The sequence below is a fragment of the Elgaria multicarinata genome, chromosome 11, assembly GCF_023053635.1.
Source record: "Elgaria multicarinata webbii isolate HBS135686 ecotype San Diego chromosome 11, rElgMul1.1.pri, whole genome shotgun sequence".
NCBI classification, from domain to species: domain Eukaryota; kingdom Metazoa; phylum Chordata; class Lepidosauria; order Squamata; family Anguidae; genus Elgaria; species Elgaria multicarinata.
The window spans coordinates 33,814,685-33,837,337 of record NC_086181.1 but is presented as its reverse complement, the minus strand read 5'-3'; the positions used below and the strand labels follow the sequence as shown (position 1 = coordinate 33,837,337).

At 46.9% G+C, this 22,653-nt stretch overlaps 1 protein-coding gene across 1 annotated transcript in view; it reads right to left on the bottom strand.

Moving 5' to 3' along the window:
• ITGAL (integrin subunit alpha L) overlaps positions 1 to 22,653 on the bottom strand; it is a 69,986-nt gene that overhangs the window by 22,723 nt on the left and 24,610 nt on the right. The window contains exons 3-15 of the mRNA XM_063138344.1: positions 22,278 to 22,372; positions 21,173 to 21,237; positions 20,128 to 20,242; positions 16,484 to 16,614; positions 13,031 to 13,176; positions 11,128 to 11,272; positions 8,532 to 8,694; positions 7,086 to 7,153; positions 6,766 to 6,898; positions 4,130 to 4,278; positions 2,637 to 2,774; positions 2,317 to 2,523; positions 817 to 947 (exon numbers count right to left, since the gene is read on the bottom strand). Of these exons, the coding sequence (XP_062994414.1) occupies positions 817 to 947; positions 2,317 to 2,523; positions 2,637 to 2,774; positions 4,130 to 4,278; positions 6,766 to 6,898; positions 7,086 to 7,153; positions 8,532 to 8,694; positions 11,128 to 11,272; positions 13,031 to 13,176; positions 16,484 to 16,614; positions 20,128 to 20,242; positions 21,173 to 21,237; positions 22,278 to 22,372 (1,686 nt within the window). The remainder of the gene's footprint in view (positions 1 to 816; positions 948 to 2,316; positions 2,524 to 2,636; positions 2,775 to 4,129; positions 4,279 to 6,765; positions 6,899 to 7,085; positions 7,154 to 8,531; positions 8,695 to 11,127; positions 11,273 to 13,030; positions 13,177 to 16,483; positions 16,615 to 20,127; positions 20,243 to 21,172; positions 21,238 to 22,277; positions 22,373 to 22,653) is intronic.

The window sequence follows — 22,653 nt, the reverse complement described above, 5'->3', positions numbered from 1 at the left end:
GGGGGTCGCCCCACTTCCCTTCCCAGTGCCCTCCCAGATCTTGTTCCAAAATGCAATCCATTCACCCTCAATTAATTACCCCATTCATCGACCATCCTCACCTCCGTAAATTACATTCAAAATAAAATAAAGTGTTACACGATGTTCAGGGAGGTTCAAAATGCTGGATAGATGGTGGGAGTTAGGAGGGCTGGAGAACGGAGGAAAGGGGCGAGGAAGCAGATGAGGAAGGTGAAGCAGAGGGGAAAGCTGGGAGAAAGGAACAGGCAGGCCTGAAGGGTGGTGGCTTCTCCCTGTCTTGCTCTGCAGTTCCTGGGCTTGTCTCTCCATGCAGTGGGGGCTTGTGACTTTTCTGCCACCCCCCGCAACACATACATATTGTTATACACGTACATCTCACTTCCAGGAAGTGAGGCGTTCCAAGGGTTCCAACCTGAGCTGGCCCACCCATGAAGCACAGTGAGGTGCCGCCTGCATCAGGCGGTGGGGCAGGAGGAGTGTCGAATTGCTCCGCTCCCCCCTCCCCCCCCCCCGGCCTACGAACTCCCTTGTGCCTGGCAGTTAAGCTTAGAGAAAACCTTCTATGGGCACCAGTGGAAGTGTGTGTGCGTGTTTTACCCCCTAAACGTAATTGCTACTTGGGGTGGGTGGAAGGGATGCAGTAAGTGGGATGGGGTTGGCTCCTCTCTTCAGATGCAATGCCTCGTGGCAGTCAGACATGAGAGAAAACTTCCATTGGTACCATTCAGGCCCCTGGGGAACAGAGACCCCATCCGGCAGAACCCAAGAGACGTGGTTCTCAGCCCCCTCACTCACCGGACCACTCTGACTTCTCCCAGGGCTCCCACTGTGATGTCTATGAGACCATCTCCGTCGAGGTCTCTCTTTCCATGGATGGCCTGTCCAAAGAATTTCAAGTTGGGAGAAAGGCTGGCTCCTTTGATTCTCTGTGGGAGAGAAAAAACGCTGGCTTAGAATGACCGGGGAGGAGGGCAACCAGTCGATTCAGGACGAACAACCAGACACGCTCCTTTACGCAGCGCATAGCTGACTGATGGAATCAGCTGCCACAGTCTGCGGTGATGACACTCAAAGGGCCTTTGATCTGATCCCGCAGGGAGGGCTCTTCTTCCGTTCTTACATGACCACCACCACAAGGGTGCTTCCAGATAGGACAGGGTTTTTTAAGGCTGCATTTTACTTTGGGTTTAGTGTGATGCATTTTCATCCTTGTTTTATATCTTCGTTTTACACTCTTTGTTTGTAAGTCACCCAGAGAACATATGTTGGGAGGGAAGGAGGAAGGAAGATCTCCTGTCAGAGAGGGGAGGAAGCACCATCGCACTCTTGAGGCCCTGTCTTCGGACGCTGTGCCTCGCCTGGGTGGGGCATGGATCCTGGCCACAGTCTCTAATGCAACCTTCCCCAACCTGGTCCCCTTCCAGCTGTTTTGGACTTCAACACCCATCAGCCCCATAGTCAGGAATGCTGAAAGTTGTAGTTCAACACATCTCGAGGGCACCAGGTTGGGAAAGGAAGCTTCAGACAGAGACATAGAATCACAGCATTGGAGGAGGCCTTAGAGGCCGGCTAGTTCAACCTCCTGCTTGATGCAGGAAAACCAGGGCTAGAGGGGGTCCTCCATAGATCGTTTCCAAGAGCTTTTCTACATGGGGCATTAATCATCCACTTGTCATTTCCTACTCATGGTTGTTTACGGGTTCTTTAGACAACATCGTGACCCTACAGTTTCACTTCTATTTTTAAACAGCACTTTCTACAAGTATTTTTCAGAGCAGGGAGCATGCGGTCTTATTTGTGAAAGCAAAAAGAAATGCTTTTTCCATTTGTGTGACCTTGCTATTCTGCTATACCACAGTGACACCTAGAGGTTATGTTACAGAAAAACAGGAACGGAAACACTCTTTGTGTAATGCTCTGATCTCAATTCCGTGACGAAACCAAAAGTTTTGAGCAGTGATTGGTCTCCAGGAAGAACGGGGGACAGGCTCCAGTTCCCAGATGACCACCCTGCACTCCCTCCTGGTCTGGGGATTTCCCGCCCCCACCCTGCAGCACTATAACACGGGGTTTCAGGAGAAGGAGCAGCGAAGCAGCAGGCTCCTGGTCCCTGATGCAAGAATGACCCTTTGTGGTTCTGTAGGAGCCTGTGCCGAGATGTCGTGGGAAAGGCCTCCTTGATGGATGGTTGCCTTAGCCTTTAGTTATTACACAGACTTCATTTCCTGTAGCACATTAGTCATTCTCTGGAGGTACATGAGCAGGCAAATTGCCTCTACAGTCCTATCCTGTTACCTGGCTGTAGTGGGTCTGCAGGCCCCCCTCGTGGCTGTTATAGATGTAGACGGCTCCCTCCTCCTCCTCCTCTTCTAAGGGGGCTCCCACAGCCACATCCGTCCATCCATCCCCACTGATATCTGCCAGGTCTGCAATGGCTGCTCCAAATCTGCCCAAAGGGTATCCGGAGACCCCGTGAAGCTTTCCCCGGAGGACGAGATTATCCTGGGAAGGAGACAGAGGTGTGTCTTTCAGAGTCCGCCAGATGCTGTGGGATCCCCGTGGGCCCACAGAAGGCGCCCAGCGCGACCTGCTCTCTTTTGGACCCATTTGCTCACCTGCTCCCAGCCGTACACATACACACAGCCTCCGTTCGTCTCTGTGAAATGGAGCGGGGCCCCAACGAGGAGCAGGTCTGACTCCTGATCGTTATCCAGGTCCACGGCACACAGCACTCCCCCAAAATAGGATCCGGTCTGCAAAAGAAATATATAAAAATGTATGGGGTGAAACCAGGGAAGGGAGGGGAGAAATGAGGACTTGGTCACCTCAAGGGATACATGGCTTAGCCCTGGAATCCTACAGGGAGGGGAAGGCGTGGCTGCCAGACATTGGGCCTGTTCAGACAACACACTAAGCCATGGTGAGGCTGCTAACGCTTTTGCAGCAAATGGTTCGTGAGAGTGTTTAAACTGTGGTTTTGTAGCCACCATGGTTAGGAATGGTTCACACGACATACTAAGTCATGGTTCACACGACACGCTAAGCTACGTATAATGTTCAGTTCAAAATGCTTAACCACCATGGCTCAGCGTGTTGTCTGAACAGGGTCATTGCGGTACTGCATTTCCCATGTTGGCTATGCTGACTAGGGTTGATAGGAGTTGCAGTAAGCAACATCTGGATGGCCACATGTCCCCCATGCCAGGTATAGTGACCTCAAAGCCTGAAACCTACATTATATGCTTTTAGACGCCAGGTGAAGACCTTTTTATTCTCCCAGTATTTTAACTGTCTATAAATAAATTTTAACTTGGTGTTTTAAATTTGTAATTTTGCATTGCTGCTGTTTTTATCTGGTTGAGCTTTTATATTGTATTTTATATTATGGTTTTATACTGTTGTTTTATACTTTGAATGTTTTTAATTTTTGTGAACCGCCCAGAGAGCTCCGACTATTGAGCGGTATAGAAATGTAATAAATAAATAAATAAATAAATAAATAAAGCACTTCAAATGCATTAACTAGATGTTATTTATTTATTTAAAACATTTGTATCCTCCCCTATATCATTAAGATCTCAGGGTGGCTTACAGATAAAAGCATACTGTATAAAACAATAAATATGCACAGTTAAAAACAAATTAAACCATGAACCAAGTTAAAACAATATATAATTTAAAAGCAGTAAAAGCAGTTAAAACAGATATAATCCTTACAACAACCCTATAAGGCAGCCTTCCTCGATTTGGTACCCTCCAGATGTGTCAGGCTGAGTTGCAGCCTGACACATCTGGAGGACACCAGGTTGGGAAAGGCTGTTGTGAGGCAAGTTAGTATTATTATCTCCCCTACTGCAGACACGGGGGCGGGGGTGAGGCTGAGAGAGAGTGGCTTGCCCAAGGCTAACTGGTGAACTCATGGCAGAGGCGAGATTCGAACTAAGGACTTCCTGACTTGTAGCTCAGTCCCTTAGCTGCTACACCACACCAACCTTACACAAGGAGGGGCATCTTGAAGGGGGGCTACTGGGACCACCATTATCACCCTTTTGCCTCCTTCCAGCCAGGACAGGGGGCGTCCAAGTCAACCAGTTCTCATTTTACTCACCTGTTTCCCTTCAATCTCCTGCTTTAAGGTCCAGTTGGCAGTGGTGGTGTTGACTTCAAATATGAGGACTCGTCCCACATGTAGGTATCGAGGAGCACCGACAGCATAGAACTCTCTCTGCTGATGCTGCAGGAATTTCAATGCATATCCTGAAAAGATTTTTTAAAAAAGAATTAGGTGGAAACACTGGAGAGGAGGAGGAGGTATAGACTGAAGATACTTCTGCACTTCCTGAATTTTGCAACAGTGAGGACTAGAAACTTGCTAAGACCTCTCACAATAACTTCATTGTTACGATGGATTCAACAGAGAAAGCCCAACCCTCTGCCCCGATTCTAGCTTGCCAACTTTTCCTTTCAAAACATACGAGTGCCGAGAGGAATAAAGTTTTTTCTCCAATAAAAGGACCTGTAGGTAAAGTATCTCTGAGCATGTGCTGTCATGCAAGAAAAGAGTTTCTGTTTTAAAAATGGATTTAAGGCCCACAGTGATCCAGGTCACATGACACGGTGGGTTACATGTGGGGGGTCTGTCATTTTGAATATGCAACCTCCAATCAGCGTGATTGGGGGTTGCAGAGTGTCATGCAAGCCCAGTCATTGTGGATTAATTGAAGTTAAACATCCTGCACTTATCCCTTGATTAGTAATTGGCTTTAGTGTGGCTTATTTAACCCCTCGATTAAACCACAATGGTTGGGTTCGCATGACACACTGCAACCCCGATTTTGCTCATTGCACCTTGGCTAATTAACCCACGATAAGCTGCCATGTGATGTGAACCGGCCCAGTGCCTTTGAACATATGGAGAGTTCCTTTCTCCTTCAAATAGAAACAGTTTTTGAAAGATACTGATAAAAGGAAGAGTGTCTCTGAGGATCTGTAGAGTGTTTATTTGTCCCAAGCTTTATAGCATATTGCTTGTTTAAGCTCAAAAAGTATGTGTTGAGTTCATCCTGAGGCTGAGGGCATGTTTACAATCATGTGCCTAAAGGCACTAACATCTCTCTCTCGTGCACTGAAGATAAGCCAATAAGGTAGAAAGAATGGACTGAATACACTTTGAAATAATTATTAGAGGAGGAAGATCTCTTACTTTACAATTGGCTCAGAAACATCACTTCATTCATTAACTACTTTTTCTCTTATCAAGGTAAGCAGCAAGACATTAATTATATATAACACACTGAAAACTGATTTAGAAATGTGTCTAGATGCTCTTCCCAGAAATTTGGGGAATAAATACTGGCTTGACTATTCAGAAGGATTGGTGGTGGTAGTGGGGAGTTTTTAAAATCTGCTTCAATGGCTGAGTTTACACAGAACATTAAACCAGGATTTTGGGGAATCCTGGCTTACTGTGAAGAAGCTGTATGCCAGAGCACATAGTCCATTCCCTTCTGCTGTCTCTTCCTCCCAGTGGGATTGGCTAAACGAACCAGGAACTGTGCCTGGCTTGTTGCATTCTTTACAAGCCAAGATCATAAACCATGGTTGGTTCTTAGCTTATGGATCCTGGCTTGTTTGGGACCAACAAGCCAGGATCCTGATTTTAATCCTGGCTTTCCCCCAGAATCCTGGCTTACTGTTCCATGCCAATGCAACCATTAAGAACTCAACAAGCGTTCTTCTGAATCAGGCCAAAGATCCATCTAGCCTGGCATCCTGTTTCCTTCAGGAAGGCAATAGCCCTCCCTTTTGCTTTCGCTGGAGGATCAGAACAATTATGGCTAATAGCCATGAATTCCATAAAAGAAGGAGGTGAGCTTTCTTTGGCTCCTTGCGGTAAGAGAGGGGAACAGAAGTCTCAGAGGGAAAGAAACCAGTTTCAATGACCACTTCCCTCCAGCTGAGGCCAAGAGGGTTCACAGTTTGCCCAACCCTGCTTCCTCACAACTGAACAATTAAGCTTTCCTCTCTCCCTTCCTCTTCCATTTTCCCAACTTCCGCTCCATTGTTGTTAATCAAAATTAACCCTTAACGACGGGTGAAAGCCTGAGTTGTTTTATGCTGAAATGCTTATTTTCCCACCACCATTGTAAACTGCACATGTTTATAGGAATAATTTCAAACTTACTGGAAAGAAGGAGAAGGAGGCAGAAGCATAAAGGTCAGGTTGGCTGGCAACACTATGCAGGCATGGCTGCCCCATACAAAAGATGGCTGCACACTGCCCTGTTCAGTAAGGAAAAACCCCAAACCTAGGGTGACCATATGGAAAGGAGGACAGGGCTCCTGTATCTTTAGCAGCTGTATTGAAAAGGGAATTTCAGCAGGTGTCATTTGTATGCATGCAGCACCTGGTGGAATCCCCTCTTCATCACAACCATTAAAGCTGCAGGCGCTATACTGCAGCTATACTGTGACCAGATTTAAAAGACGGCAGGGCACCTGCAGCTTTAACTGTTGTGATGAAGAGGGAATTTCACCAGGTTCTCCATGTATAAAAATGACACCTGCTGAAATTCCCTTTTCAACACAACTGTAAGATACAGGAGCCCTGTCCTCCTTTTCATAGGGTCACCCTACCCAAACCCCAATGTGTCCAAGCTCAGCATACCGAGTTGAAAGGAAGGGACCAGCTAATCATGGTGATGCTGCAGAGATTCAGAGGAGTGCAGATCATCTCCTACTCACCCAAGTAGGCCCCTTCCATCTCCTTCCTGAACAAGGGGGTGGTGATGAATCTTTCGCCGGTGAAATCCATCCGCTGCTCCAGCACCCCTCCAGCCCAGTTGTCGGCACCCACAGCCCCCAGGACCACCCGGCCCTGCAGTGGGGAGAAGGGGAAAAAGAAGGAGGTTTGCAAATGCATGGGGATCTTGTGGGGGCCGAGGCTACAATCCTAGGCTACGCTTGCCTCGTGGGAGTAAGTCCCATTGAACTCAGTAGAGCTTACTTCCGAGCAGGCCTGTGAGACTCTACTTTCCACAACACACCTGCGGGTTCAGCCTCACCTGGGATAGATCTGCACTAAATCCACTGGATGACATCTCCAGGTGGAAGGATCCGCTGTCCCTGTTACCTGCAAGCAAAGGAAATAGATCAGGGGAGGGGGGGAATAGATGTCTTTATTACAGTGACCATATGAAAGGGAGGGCAGGGCTCCTGCATCTCTAGCAACAACAACTTCAGGCATGCTCTGCAATGTGCAGAACATGCCAGAAAGTAATACCATAGAGGGGTAGACTCACCAAAGGTCCAAACTGGCAGACAGAGAGAGGCTCCTGCACATCACCCAGTGGCAGGAATTAATTTTGAAAAGAAGAGGTGGCGGAATTCAGCCTTTCTGACCTAGAAGCCGAACCTTGCTTGTTTCAGACGTCTGTTGGCCAGGGTAATTCAACGGGGATGTAGATGCCTTCTGAACATGCTCAGAAGCACACGCCACACCTGCATATTGTGTTTGCAATGTTCTCTACCAGCAGCGCTCAGTGAACTTTTAGAGGAATTGCTAACAGATGTTCCCGGTTAACATTTTTGTAACCCCAACTTCCTAATTACTCACAGTTGTTCTTTCTCACTGGGTGCCGAGACACACGGCACCTTCTGGGATGAAAAAGAGGGCAGTGGTTTATATAAAGATAGGGTGGCCATATGGAGAGGAGGACAGGGCTCCTGCATCTTTAACAGATGTAAAGAAAAGGGAATTTCAGCAGGTGTCATTTGTAGGCATGGAGCACCTGGTGAAATTCCCTCGTTATCACAACACTTAAAGCTGCAGGAGCCCTGCCCTCTTTTGCATCTGGTCAAGAGGGCAGGGCTCCTGCAGCTTTAATTTGTGATGAAGAGGGAATCTCAGCAGGTGCTGCATGTACACAAATGGTACCTGCTGAAATTCCCCTTTTGTCCACATTCAGTCAAAGCCTTACTGGGGCTTTTCCTTCGAGAGGTTTCATGGATTTAACGACTGACACAATGCACGTGCTCCCTGCCTTATTTCTGTCAGTTCGAATGTGTTTCAAGCCTACCGCCAGCAGGTGGCACTGTTTTATTGCTTGTTTTCCTTTTATTACTGCATTTTCAGGGTTTTATAAAATGACGGATTCCCACTTAAAAACAGCGGAAGATATTGGAGGTTGACAACATCATGAAAACCTCTGAGCGTGAAATAAATTGCTCATGTAGAGCAGCTCTAAGACTCCATGTGCCCAGCATCAGCCATCCCAGCAAGTTATACTGAGGGAGATGAGAGGGAGAGCAGAGACAATCCACCAGCCCTGCTGAAAGAGTTAATTTCTCCCTCTTCCCTCCCCACTCCCTTTTCCTTGCATGTCACATCTTTTTAGATTGTAAGCCTGCAGGCAGGGATTTTGTTTAACTGAATCTATGTAAGATGCTCTGGAAGCCTTTTTAGCTGAGAAGCGGCATAATAATAATAATTCAAAAGCCGGAGTCTGTACCATTCTCTCCTCCTTCGATGGCATAGATCTTCGACTGGAGATCGTTGAAGCTGCCCTTCAGCTGCTCAAAACTGGCAAGGACCCTCAGAAACTGATCCTTGGGTTCTGAGGCAAGCATTCGAAGATTCTTTTGTGAATCGGTGGTGTTAAGAAGATGCCCAATCTGGGGAGACAAGGAAGGACCAAGTGAGGGAGAGGAAGAACGTTTCTATAATCAGTGGTAGGAAGGGAGACAGAGGAGCTGGAAACATCCAGAAAATGGGAGACGGGGCAGAACATGAGGAACCTGGGGGTTGTCTTGACATCTTCTTTGCCCTGGAGTAGCTCCAAATCTGCGCAGCATCGGTTAGATGACGCAGCCACAGATTCGGAGCCACTCCAGGGCAAAGAGCCAAAGATGCGCAGCTGAAAAGCCGGGGACTTATCCCGACATTTCCAGCCAAAGCGAGGGCAGCCCGGCTCTTCCGTCGGTCTGTCCTCGCTCTGAAGCTGCTCCAGGGGCATTCCTGGTGGGTGCCTACCCCTAATTGGTCTCCGTCTGCACAGGCAGAGGGCAGAGGGTGGGCCGCAAGCGGAATGAATGCCGGAACACCCCCTGCTGCCTTGCCATGGGGAGAAGAGTTTATTTTCTTCCCCAGAGCTGATGCCGCCCCCCCTCCTCTTAAAATAAATTATTCCCTTCCCCTGAACTGCTGCTGCCTCCTCGCCCTAGCCCCCGTCTTGACGGCCTCAGGTCTGTGCCCTAAGACCCCGGGCTCCTGAATTGGCACTCCTTCCCAGCGTCTACATTGTAAACCGCCCAGAGAGCTTCGGCTGGGGGCGGTATATAAATGTAATTAAATAAATAAATAAATAAATAAAAATTCGGAGTTGCTGCTGCTGCCACTGGCAGAACCAAGGAGAGGGGAGGAACAGGGCAGCTGGCTCTCCTCCCTCTGAGCTCGCTCTGGCTGCCCCGTTCCTCTCCCTCCCATTTTTTAATTTTTAATCTTTAGATGCGAAGGTTTGCATTTACAGATTAAAAATAAAAAACGGGGGGAGAGGAACGGGGCAGACAAAGCGAGCGCAGAGGGAGGAGAATCAGCTGCCGTGTTCTTGGTGCTTGTCCCAGCGGCGGCAGCTGACTCCCAGCTGCCCCGTTCCTCTCCTCCCACACCCTGTTTCTTTAAAACATATTTATTTATTTATTTACAGTGTGGAGCCTGGAGCTCCCTGTTCAACCCCTTCCAACACCTCCTTTAAATTTTATTTTTTTTTCTTAAAAAGGCTCTGCAGAGGCGCGGAGCCCAGCTCCAAGCTAAAAAATCGGGGTAAGTACCCGGGGTTTTTAGCTTTGGGGCTTTGCTCCTGGATCCCTTCATGTAGATCACCTGCTGCCACTCCGAAGCTACCCCAGGGAAAAGTGCCTGTGTAGATGAGCCCCTAGTCTCAGGGAAGGATGGAGGAGGGGGTGGATGACCACTGTAAACCCCGTGCTTGCTCCTTGGCATGGGGATTATCTGGCGCAACCCCGCAGGAGAAAGTGCAGGTTTTGGGGGGAATGAATTTAGCGCCAACTCGGTGCTGTGAAGATAGTCCCCAGGTAGCCTGATCCTGATCCTCTGCTACATACTCCCCACTTTGCTGCACTTTTCCTCTAGAGCAGCCTTCCTCAACCTGGGGCGCTCCAGATGTGTTGGACTACAACTCCCAGAATGCCCCAGCCAGCTGGCTGGGGCATTCTGGGAGTTGTAGTCCAACACATCTGGAGCGCCCCAGGTTGAGGAAGGCTGCTCTCGAGAATACTGGTGGTTTTTTTTGTTGTCTTTGGTTGATTTTCCTAATAAACTATACACACACAGAGCAGTTTTGTAAGTTTAAAGAGAAACACACAGCAGTTAGTGGTCACGGATTTTGTGTCACATCTGTGAATGAGGTCACGAGGTGGGTCAGACTCACCAGCAACCATCGCCTTGAGGGCCTTCAACTCCCACCCCCTCGATCCTGCTCCTTGCGGCATTACACCTGGCTCCCTTTTCTCTCTACGATCAAGAGCCTTCTAACGGTAAGGACTAGGAGCTTGATTTTGGAGACAGCAATCCACTGAGTTCGATAATCAGGGCTGGTACTATATAACGTTTCTCATTTATATTTATTTATTTATTTATTTATTTATTTAGGGTATTTTTATCCCGCACCTCAGCCAAAAGGCTCTCGGAGCGGCTTGCAATGCATCAATAAAGAAGACAGTCCCTACCCTCAGGCTTACATTCTAAAAAAAAAAAAAGACGCGACACACAAGGAAAAGTGGATGGGGAGGGAAGAGGGAGAAAATAAAAAGAAATTAAGGAGACTGTTTAGGCTGGTGGGAAGGCCCTGCTCCGTCCTCTCATCTCCCAATGGAGGGGCAAACCAACAGCTCCTTCTTCCCCACAAGGTGAAGATGTTAGCCCTGGGGGGGGGGGGTGTTTTTCCAACTGAAGCAGGCTCTGATGGTCCCTGCCTGCTCCAGTCCCCCTCGCATCTTCTTCCCCAAAAGCTATTTATATAGCTTTTGGACATCTGTACTACCAGGTTCAAAAGGGACGGGTGGGCAGCTGGACCCCAGATACTTTACCCCAATGATGAGGCGTACGATGCCCTTTTTCTTGGCGGCTTCTATGCTCCCCTCGTCTGTGTCCGAGGCGTCTCCGTCTGTGATGATGATGATAACTTTGTTTGCTCCTTTCCGCGTCCCCCGCTTAGGAGTGAAAACTTCATCCCTGCCGAGAGCAAACCGGGGAACGGTTATCCTAACCAAGGCAAATCCTGAAGGTAGTTTAACTGCTCTACTGTTCTCATTGGGGATTAGTTCAGACATGCCTATATACTATACACTAACAGTGAATTCATGCTGCAAGTGTGGATCTTATGTGGCTAAAATGGCACCGTCCGTGTGCGAGGGAGACACATCAGCAGGTTCAGGAGAGCTCTGGGGCTGGCTCAAACCAGTGGGGGCCGATGGCTCCAATGTCAGTGGGGCAGTAAATCGGCTCCAGGTTTCAGTCAGTCAGAACTCTAAAGGAGCTACCCAAGTTGCAAAGCAGAACTTTTAGAGCTCTGATTGGTTCTGACTGAAACCCGGAGCGGATTCACCGCCCCACTGACAGCAGAGCCACCAGCCTCCTCTGAATAGCTAGAGCACGTATTTGCAGGGCTGGGAAATTCCACTGTCTGAGTCCTTCCAAAGCTGCTGCAGGTCAGAGATAGCTAGCATAAATGCAAGTGGAAAACAATGTCTTCTTCCTGGTATTGTTGGTTGTGGTCTTTTGTCCCCACTCTTCCTTCTCTAACTGCACGTGTTTGGCTGCCCCCTCCCACCAGTGGCTCTGGTCCCCTTGAAAAGAAAAGAGATAAAAAGCAAAGCAGAGTACCTCTGAACATGCGGGAAGTGTCTATGCTCTCACCACAAAGAAAATGGCAGCCCATCAATTGAAAGCACTGGCCCAACTATTCCATGGCAGTCTTCTGAGGGCTCATTCTAAACCAGCCTTCCCCATCCTGGTAACCTCCAGATGATTTGGGACGCAATTCCCATCATCCCTGACTATTGGCCATACTGGCTGGGGCTGATGGAAGTTGTAGTCCAATGTGTCTGGACAGTGTCACATTGGAGGAAGCTGCCCTAAACTAACTCTCTCTAGGCTTCATCCCACATACCTGTTTCCCCCGAATTATCCCCATAGCATAAAGCTGTCATTGTTTGTTGTTGCTAGCTAAATCACACCCTGGGCGGCAGCGCTCCTAAGATCCTTTGCATACCAGGAAAGGGGTTTAAGGGGGAGAAATGTACAAAATCATAAAAAATCAACGGATGACCCAATCTGATTCAAATTTGGTATGCTTAAAGCTCTCCTTAATATCTATTACTGTGCCAATTTTGACATCTTTATCTTTAAAACCTAAGCAGCCGTAAGCATTTGTTTAATTTGTACTTTAAACATATCAAATCATCCCCCTGCGCCCCCAGTGGCCGCTTGGAGAACAACAAATGATTCACTCCTAAAGTGCGGTTCTTTTGGCTAAGAAGCACAATTAAAGCAGGATGCATGGGAGTGCTTCACAGTCAAAGCAGATTATAACCTGGAAAACTTCGGAGTCCTTTGCACGCAATTCACAGTGATTGCACAGTACAACCCTGGTGTGATGAAGCTGTCTCTCTTTCTATATATATACTGTATATACAGCCTCCCCCAAACTGACACCCTCCAAAAGTTTGGGACTACACCTCCCATCAGCCCTGGCCAATGGCCAGGGATTATGGAGATTGTATTCCAAAACATCTGCCACTGCTAAGCCTTATGCCAGGACTCCATACTGAGCTAGATGGGTCATGGCTCCAAAGCAGCATCTTGGTTTGTAGATCTTGAGAAAGGACACGCGGACACGCAGACCTTTTAGAGGCCACTCGTGACTCGCCCTCCATGCTTGAAGTTACCAACCACCAGCCCAACAGCCACTGAAAAAGCAAAGCTACTCACACGACATATTTAACAGCCTTGAAGGTGTTCGTAATTGATTTCTCATGCCTCACGTTGGCCAAGAGCTTTTGAGGGTTGGGATCATGGGTGTAGTTGTTAAAATCAAATTCGAGCTTGGTATTGAATGAGAACTGCACGGCAGCAAACTGGAAGGATTGGGAGGGAAAACAGGAGCAACATTAAAGACATCCTTGCAACACTGCTATGCAAAACGGAGTCCCCCTTGTTGCACAGGCTGGGGGATGAAGGGGTCCCGTCCCAGGGAAGACACAGAGCCGGCCTACATGTTTGTCGAAATCACATGCTATAGTCTGGCCTATACTGTTCCACTTCATACAGCAGGTGTTGGGTTTGTCACAGGTTTGAAAACTTCCCAAGGCCAAAGTCATCACCATCATCATCATCCCCCATGTAGAAACTGAGCCCATGAGGAGGAAGCTTCCAGTCTAGCTCCTCCCTAATATGCTATTCTTCTGCAAGTGAGGAATTATTTGTTTGTTAAATGTAGAGCGTCGAAAACTGCTAAACCCCGCTCCACTGGCAGTCTGAAAGGATCCAGTCCATCTATCTACCATGCAATTTTGCTGAATGTGTAGAGTAAAGAAAAGCTGGGTAACCTCTGGCCCTCCAGACGTGGTTGGACCGCCACTCCCAGCATCCCTTGCCATGGGCTATACTGGCTATGGCTGATGGAGGATGCAGACCAACAGCATCTGCAGGGCCACACATTGCCCACCCCTGGATTAGGGCCTCTCATGGCCATGGCACCCGATGTATTCCATTCACTTGTTGAGCTGAGATAAGCAGCTAGCCTAGCCTAGCCATTTCCCGCTGGGGGAATAAGCTGTGTGCAAACCCTTGCTTCTGGCAATAAAACACCTCACAGAAAGAAAGAAAGAAAGAAAGAAAGAAAGAAAGAAAGAAAGAAAGAAAGAAAGATTCATTACTGCAACAATTGAAGTTGGTGGATGTCGGCCTTGAGCAAAACAGCTCAGCTGTGCCCTTTTCGCTGGCATTCCTATCCTTCATTTACTCTTTTATAAAGTGGAGAAATTGGATACCCTCACTATCAGATTGTGCCACTCCAGTGTTTTCTATGTTGTCCTCCATTTTACTGATTAAAAAAAAATATTAAACACAAAGCCATGTTGTCTTGAGGCTTTTTAGGCTTTCTGCACCTTTAATTAAAAATGTCCCGTTAGCAGGTTATGACTTTCTATTACTTCCTGTTGGTCACATGCTGGGAATTAGTGATGAATACCCTATTGATTGTCCTTTAGATAGCTGTTTAATGTCTATTATTATCAGTTTTGGTCCCCAAAGGAAGGGGGTGGATTAATTACTGATTTCTTCTCATAATTATTCTTTTTGTTTTTGCTAATTGACTGAAATAGCACTATTTTGCTATACTGAAATAAGAAAATGTAAGAGAAAACTATTAATTAATACACACACACACACACACACACACACACACAATTGGACAAGAAGGGACAATTAAGAGAGGTTATTCAAGGAATTATTCACAGGCTACTCATCAAATAGCTTGGCTCCACACTCAGCAAAAAGCAATGAAAGGCACAGAATCAGAAAGTAGGAAGTTTTTAATTAACATTGCATGGGACCTTTGCTAAATGGTCCTTGATTACACATTGTAGAAGAATCTTGGGATGCTTTCAGACAGGCAGCTCCTAACACTCCTGAATCATTGCTCTTCTGCTGTAAGGTGCAAGCTGAACTGCAATTGATCTTCAACACTAGCAGAAGTTTTGTGCTTTTTCTATGTATACATGCCACTATGTTCCATCCATACCAGTGGATGTGACAGAGTTGTTGTGGGTTTGAAAGAGGAAGGCTGATTCTATTTGCCTGAACATCCAATTGAAGCTAAACACACCTTCACCATAAGCTTTGCGGGGGGGGGGGGGAGGCATTTTATCATGCTATTATTTTTTAATAATAAATCTTATACTTAGCACTAGCATGCCTTTCTGGCAATGACTTTTGAAACATATTAAAATAGGGGATGTCATTTAAATTAAAGAAAGTTTTAACACTATAATGGCACAACACTATTTTTTTTAAAAAAAAATGATGCCAGTTCCCCCCCCCCCCCCAGTCACCAACCTTGGTTCCGTGCTCCCTCCCTCCTATATATTGTTTAATTAGTGTTATAGCATTATAGAGTGTTTCCGAATGGAGGGCTCCAAGCAGTACCAATCAAAAGACTTTTGGCAAGTATTCAGTCTTTTCTTTAATCTGTTGTTTGTTTGTTGTGGAAAGAAAAAAGATAGAAAAGGCCATGAGAAAATAACAGAAAAGTTGCAAGTGGAAGACAACAATGTCTGGGCCCTAGAGGGAATCTACATAGAGACTTCGGGGCGCCCTGAAGGCGCTTGCGTGCGCCTCCAGGGCGCCCCGAAACTCCTAGTGTAGATAGAGGTGGAGGAGGAGGAGGAGGAGGAGGAGGAGGCCCCGCATCGCCCCTCGCGAGGACGGGGCGAAAAGTTCCAGGGCTCGGTGGCTTCGCTGGTGAGTCCTTGCCGCCGCCGTCGCCCACCTCCCCGCTGGCCTCCTGCTGCCGGCGAAAGAGCCACCCGGGTTGGAGAGCAGTGCAATTGCACAATAAAAGCTTCACCTGGAAAGCATGCATGGTGTGGAGAATGTGGATAGGGAGACATTTTTCTCCCTCTCCCAAAATAATAGAACCTGGGGTCATCCCATGAAGCTGATTGGTTGGAGATTCAGGACAGATAAAAGGGTTGGAGCAAAAAATACAAATACAAATAAAAATAAACAAATCCAGCATATTTTAGCTTCAAGCTCTTAGTTATGCCTTAGAAGCGGCATTTCAGTCTTTGGGAATGGGGGAGGGACTGTACAACTGCTGGGAAACCACCAAATGATCAACAATTGGAGGAAAGGAGGAGGGGCCAGGGGAAGGGAGCATGGCCATTTGGGGAATCCTGGAGGGCTGGATTGGGACCCCAGTCCTGTGGTTGCCCACCCCTGCTCTAGAGTTGGAAACAAGCTTGGAGCTTCTTTGCATGAGTGATTTATTGCACACTCATGATTGACTACTCATGGAAGTTTGTGGCTCTTTTACACGACACCATCAATCTCCAGGACATCTCCCACTTTTAAAAAATCTTGCTTTTAAAAAAATCATGAAAACAATGCAGAATTTAAATTATCACAGCATCTGCCCAGCGTGTAAAGCCCATGTACACTATGATTCCACCACTAGATGGTGGTGTTTCATTTAAAATAATAGCATTGCTGGGAGGGGAAGTTTTCCATTCAAAGTCACGTGATCACTGTTTAAAGGAGCCAGTTGCAAACGCGGAAAGACTCCAGAAGAAGAAACTCAGGTAAGGGTGTGGGGAGTTTCCCTTAATGCAGAGACACCTTTGGTCTCTCAGGGCCTCTGATAGTCACTCCTCAGTATCTTACATGTATGCTGGTGTTGTGTAACTTCTCCATTACATCGATCATGAACTCCTTAATAGTATTGAAATCATCTGCTTTCATGCTGACTGACCCGTCAAAAAGAAACACCAGATCCGTGTTCCCTTTCAGGCACTCTGTAGGATGAAGAGAGAGATGACTGGGTAGAAAACAGCTAAGATGAAAGTAAAAACGAGTCAGGGACCCTGGGCTGGGTTAGGACAAGCGACGAGATTCCTTGTGGCAGATCCAGGGGTTTATTCAACTGAAACAGGAATGTGCAGAAACTCCATACATTTCCTAACAATCTACATGCTCTCATGTAAGGTTAGGAAGAGCGGGGAGGTGTTGATTTTTCACTTTTTAGCCCAGCGTTCCTCAACTCATTGCCCTCCAGATTTGCTGTTCTAAAACACCCAGTACCCAGAGCCAACATAGCTATTGGTAGCATTGAATAGGGGCCATGGGCATTGTAGTCCAAAACACCTGAAAGGCACTAGGTTGAGAAAGGCAAGTTTAGTCTACCTTGTCTTTTGTAAGGAATACTGCAACTAGCTTTCCAAAGAAACAATGTTCAAATTTAGAACATCTGTATTCTCTGAAAATGGAACTAATGGTTGAACACCTTTCCCCACCTCCTGAAAAATGCTTCCTGACAGTCATGTCTCATATTGGTTTCCAAGTTTTGGGTGGGCAAACCACCAGCCATTTTTAAGCTTGCCTAAATTCTCAAAAAGTCACTTTGAAGCTCATTTTGGCTCACTTCTGTTTTTGTGCACTTCTAGCTTGGGAGGTGCGTGCATTCCTGTGCATATTTTTCAGAAGTGCATACTTCCCCCTATAGTTAAAGGATTTAAATATTGGGGTTTTTTTTAAATAAAAAGTGTATTTATTTTTTTAATATAAAAAAAGCACTTTGCAAACGTTTATCAAAAAAAGCACTTCCGCTTGCATTCAGTATTGCAAACAGCACATATTCGCATGGTTTGCAAACAGAAACAAAATTCTTTTACATCACTATTAGCAACTCTACTCCCATTGTAGGATGTTATAGTTAGGGTAAGAAAGTGCAGAATGGGACAGGGCACCCGTGCCTTTTATAGTTTTTTAGGGGATTTCAGCAAGTCTGTCCATCTCTCCCGACCTGAGCCCAGACGATACTTGAGATCCCACCAATCTTTAAGGTGAGTAAGGAGGGAAGCAGCTAAAGTGAGTGCCTTTGCTGCAGTGGCCCCTTAAACTCTGATGTCATCTGCTTCAGGAAGTCTGAAAATCAGCATCCATGCTAGGATTTGGAGGGGCCACAAGACTTCTCTGTCAGTAAGCTTTTGTTCTATTCTGTTCTGATCCTGCAGCTATATCGTTTCACGGCTGTATATTGACCCTTAGTTTTCTCATGGGGGCTGTCTGTACGTGTTCAAAGCTCTGCAGTGGCTGTGAATCAGTGCTGTGTCAGTATATGACACAGCCACAGATTGGTAGCCACTGTGGGGCTTTACTGCAAAGCTGCGTTGTTAAAAAGCCGGGGACTTACCCCACCTTTTTTGTTGGGAGCGAGGTCACCCCAGCTCTTCTGCTGTCTGACCTTGTTCTGTAGTCGATTGGGAGGGGGGGGCGTTCAGGGGGATGGCAACCGGTGATTGGTCGCCGAAAGCCAGGAAGAGGGCAGGGATAGGCAGGGAGGTGGCTCCAGTACCCTGATGATGACCGGAAATCCCACGCTCCGTCTTGGTGGGGGTTTAGCTGACACCAACCCACAGGAGTGAAACCTCAGGTTTTAGGAGCAACACAGCACCAACATGGCGCTGTGAAGGCAGGGCCAATGGTTTTCTGATTTCTTTGTCCTCACTCACCACTTTGAGCCCTGGAAATGCAGTTTATAAATATACAAGTGAGATCTGCAACAAAATGTAACAGTGTGGAGTGCTCCTGTTTGGGGTTCCAGCCAAGAAGCAATAATGTTTTCCAGAATACTCCATTCCATTTCCCCCAGTTTTTCCACCCCGTCCCCCAATAGTTATTCGGCATTCCATGCCTGCTGAACATCCTCAGTTCTCATTGAGTATATTTGGTCTATTCCCCCAATCCGTAAAGTAGGGGCTGCTCCCACAAAAGTTTTTTTGGGGGGTACTTCTGCGAACCTTGGAGTTCCCCTGAGCCTCCTGATACCTCCCTCTTGTGTGTGGATGATGCTGTATTTGTTAAACAAGGGGCTTTTCTACACAAGGCATTTATCATGTGCTTGTCATGTCCCTCTCATGGTTGTTTACGGGTCCTTTGAATAATGTTGCAACCTTCCAGTTTCACTTCTGTGTCTAAAGAGCACTTTTTGAGTGTGGTTTTTTTTATAGAGAAGGGAAATTGAGATATTTAATTGCAAAACCAAAAGAAAATGCTTTTTTTTACTTGAGTATTTGCACTATTCCCCTACACCACAGTGCCACCTAGAGGTTATGTGGCACAATACCTGACGGAACGCTGCTCCCAACATGAACCTACCCGTATGCTAAGCTCAACATCTAAGGTCCTCCTCCAGGTGCCTATTCCCAGGGAAGCTCGGAGGATGGCAACAAGGGAGGGGCCTTTTCAGTGGTGGCCCCTCAATTATGGAATGATCTCCCAGTTACCTAGGGAGGTTGTGGGCTCTCCCACACTAGAAGCATTCAAGAGGCAGCTGGACAACCATCTGTCAGGTATACTTTAAGGTGGATTCCTTCATTGAGCAGGATGTTGGACTCTTTGGCCTTATAGGCCCCTTCCAACTCTACTATTCTATGATTCTATAACAGGCTCGCCTGGCGCAAACATTGTTATCTTTTCAGTGCCAGATCAAGACTTTTCTCTTCTCCCAGGCATTTAAGCATATGCTGAGTTTTTAAACTGATCCCAGAATAGTTGTTTTAAACAGATATTGTTTGTTTTTGTTTGTATTTTATGCTTTTTATGGTTTAAAATTTTGTATATTTGTTTTTTAATGTTCAAGGTTTTTAACTTTTGTAAACCACCTAGAGAGCTTCGGCTATGGGGCAGTATATAAATGGAAATAATAATAATAATAATAATAATAATAATAATAATAATAATAATAATAATATAGTGGAAAAGCAGGAAAGGAAACGCTCCTCGTCTAGTGCTTGGATCTCAATTCTGTGACAAAACTGAAAGTAGATGCAGACAATTAACAGCTCGTGTAGAAAAGCTTGAGGATCCACATTCAGGGAATGCCATACGTACTACACGAGCGTTTTCGGGGCGCCCTCAAGGGGCTTCGGGGCACCTTCGGAACGCTGTGTAGACGTGTAGAACGCTGCGCCGCAAGAAAAACCAGAAAAACGCCAAAATATTTCTTAAACCAAAGTTGAACTGCTCTCCCCTGCTGTGTGTGGGAGAAGAAGTGTGCTCATGACGAGGGACTGAATGGCCCTCGTGCACCTTGTTTAAAAACAGGAAGTAACTGAGTGTCCACGGAGAAGCGACGGTAGCCAGCGTTAGCCAGCGTTTCTTCCAAGGCGTGATGGAGCTTTTAGACCTCAAAAATTGCTATGGCTAAACAACAAATTGCCAATCTATTGCAAATCACCAAGAGATCTCTCAGGAGATCTACTTTGTGTCTTCCCCTGTCCTAAGGTCAAGGTACAACTCTAACTTACTTTGGTACCCAGTTGTTATATTCTTCCGTACATTCAGTATGGCATCAAACAGATAGCACATCCCGCTCATGTACAGATTTCCGTCACAAAACTGTTGATGTCCTGGCCCACAAGCCTGCAAGAGTAAAGGGTTGAAGTAAACAGTATAATAATAATAATAATAATAATAATAATAATAATAATAACAACAACAACAACAACAACAACAACTAACTAAGTCTGAAGAGAGGCATTTCAAACTTTCAGAACCAGAAAAAAATTTCAGTCAGGGGGAAGCCAGTCTGTAACCATCTGGTGAGACCCGGAAGAATGGATTGGGACCCCAGGAAGGCCGGATTTGGCCTGAGATTTCCCATCCCTGCTCTAATGGATCCAAGAAACAGAGATGGGGGGGCTGCCTTGATGGCGCTGTGTTGGCACTGCATTCCCCCCTAAACCCCACGTTTTTGCTGGGTGATGGTGCATGGTGTTTCTGGCAGTCATCTGGGTACTGGAAACCCCCCTGCCCTCCTTGCCCTTATCCTGGTTTCTGGCAACCAATCAGAGGTTGCCTGCAACCAGGGAACGCCTCCACAGCAAAGCTGGAGTGGGGTTAGATGGCGGAAGGGCTGCATTCGCCTTGCTTGAGACAAAAACATGGGGGTAAGTTCCCAACTTTTTTTATTTGCAGCTTCATTGGAAAGCCCTGCGGTGGCTGCTGCATCATATAACCAATGCAGTGCTACCCCGCAGCCACCGCAGGGCTTTTAAACCATATAGACAGCCCCAGGGTAGCACTGTACTATACTGCTAGACTGTGGGAACGTAACAATTGTAACAATTGTAAAGAGAAAATGAAGGCCTCGTCAAGATGCCTCCTATGTGGAGCTTTCAACAGCTCATTTGAAATCAACAGGCAAAGCTTTTCTCAGCATGCAGATGCCGGGACGAGAAACAGCTTTACCTGTTGATTTCTGCCTGTCACATGGCTGTTAAAAGGCCCTGTGCCCAGTTCAGCCTGCTCAAAGGCACCCTCTTCCCTTCCAGCCTTCCAGTATAGACTCACAATCATTGTAGACCCCTGCGTGTCGCTTGCCAGGGTCATGCCAAAGTGGGACACTCCACCGTCCTCTGCAAAGAGACAGAGAGCAAATGGGTTAATGCTGAAGGAGACATGCGCCTGACTTCCCTCCAGATCTGTAGAGACCTCCCCACCACCACACGCAACACAAACATCTCTGCAGGGCAGGCTCCAGGAGTGAGCCAGGCTTGTCAGCTGCCAAGGCCTAAAAGCCGCTACGAAGCCCACCAAAGCAAGATGGCCACCGTTTGTGTTTTGGGCAGAGCACCAGAGATTGTTAGAGGGAATGAGAGCTTCTACAGAACAGGGGTGGGCAACCCACAGCTCACAGGCCACATGCAGCCTTCAGAAGCCCCCTGTGTGGTCCACAGTTCTTTAGCGGGCAGGTGGGAACCCAATTCTGCAAGGAAACAGGCTGCACATGGATGGCTCCCCTTGCACACACACACACCCGGTTTCCCAGTAGAATCAGCAATTATGTTGTGCGTTTGTGTGGAGGGATATATGAGAGAGAGAGAGAGAGAGAGAGAGAGATTGTGAGAGAGAGAAAGAGAGAGAGAGAGAGAGAGAATGTATAGGTGTCTGTATATGAATGGGTGTATGAATACGTAGCCCCAAAAGGATTCTGGAGGGGGGCAATGCGTCCCCCAACACAAAAAGGTTACCCATCCTTGCCTTGGAGCCTCCTCTAACATTCTGAGGCAACCGCCATGAACTTAGAAACCACACACCAGAGTCTTTTGTGACACACAGAGGCATCTAACCTAATAAAGTGCAGTCTGAGGCGGGGACTGGTTGTTTCAGAATCTGGCCAGAACTTTAAATCCTTGTTCAGTCATGAAGCTGAGTATACTTTGGACCTGTCTCTCAGCCTAACTTACCTCATAAATTTGTTCTACTGTCAGGAAAAAATTGCAGGAGGGGTATCATGTATGTTGCCCTGAATAACTTCGAGGCTTCAGCAGTATTTAAAATGTAATAATAAAGTGAAGATTCTGGGGTTGTCCCTCAGCTCTTTGTCAGTTACGGTTGGGCTCACTCATGGCCTTTAACTCCATTGCCTACACAATCCTGGCACCCTGCAACTCACCCTCGACGGGAACTGCCTCACACTTCCCACTCCGCATTTTGCATTGGTACACCTTCCCTGTGGAGTTCAGCTCACCGGGGGCTCCCACAATGATGCTGAAAAAGAATTCATAACAGGAGCAGGGTAGTATCAGTAAAAAAAAAATTAAAAATGGACCTTTTCCCAAAGGACCCCAAATCTCAGGTTCAGCTCACCCCTGGATAGGGTGGTCACTTTTTTGCAGCTCCCGTACCTTTAATAGCATTATGACTGACAGACAGACATCAGACAGACAGAAACATTTTCCTGGTGTGGCAATGTGACAATTTAGGGAAGTCCATTGAGATCTACATAGAGTCCCCTGGGCATTCCATCCCCTGCATGTATGCAACTGGCA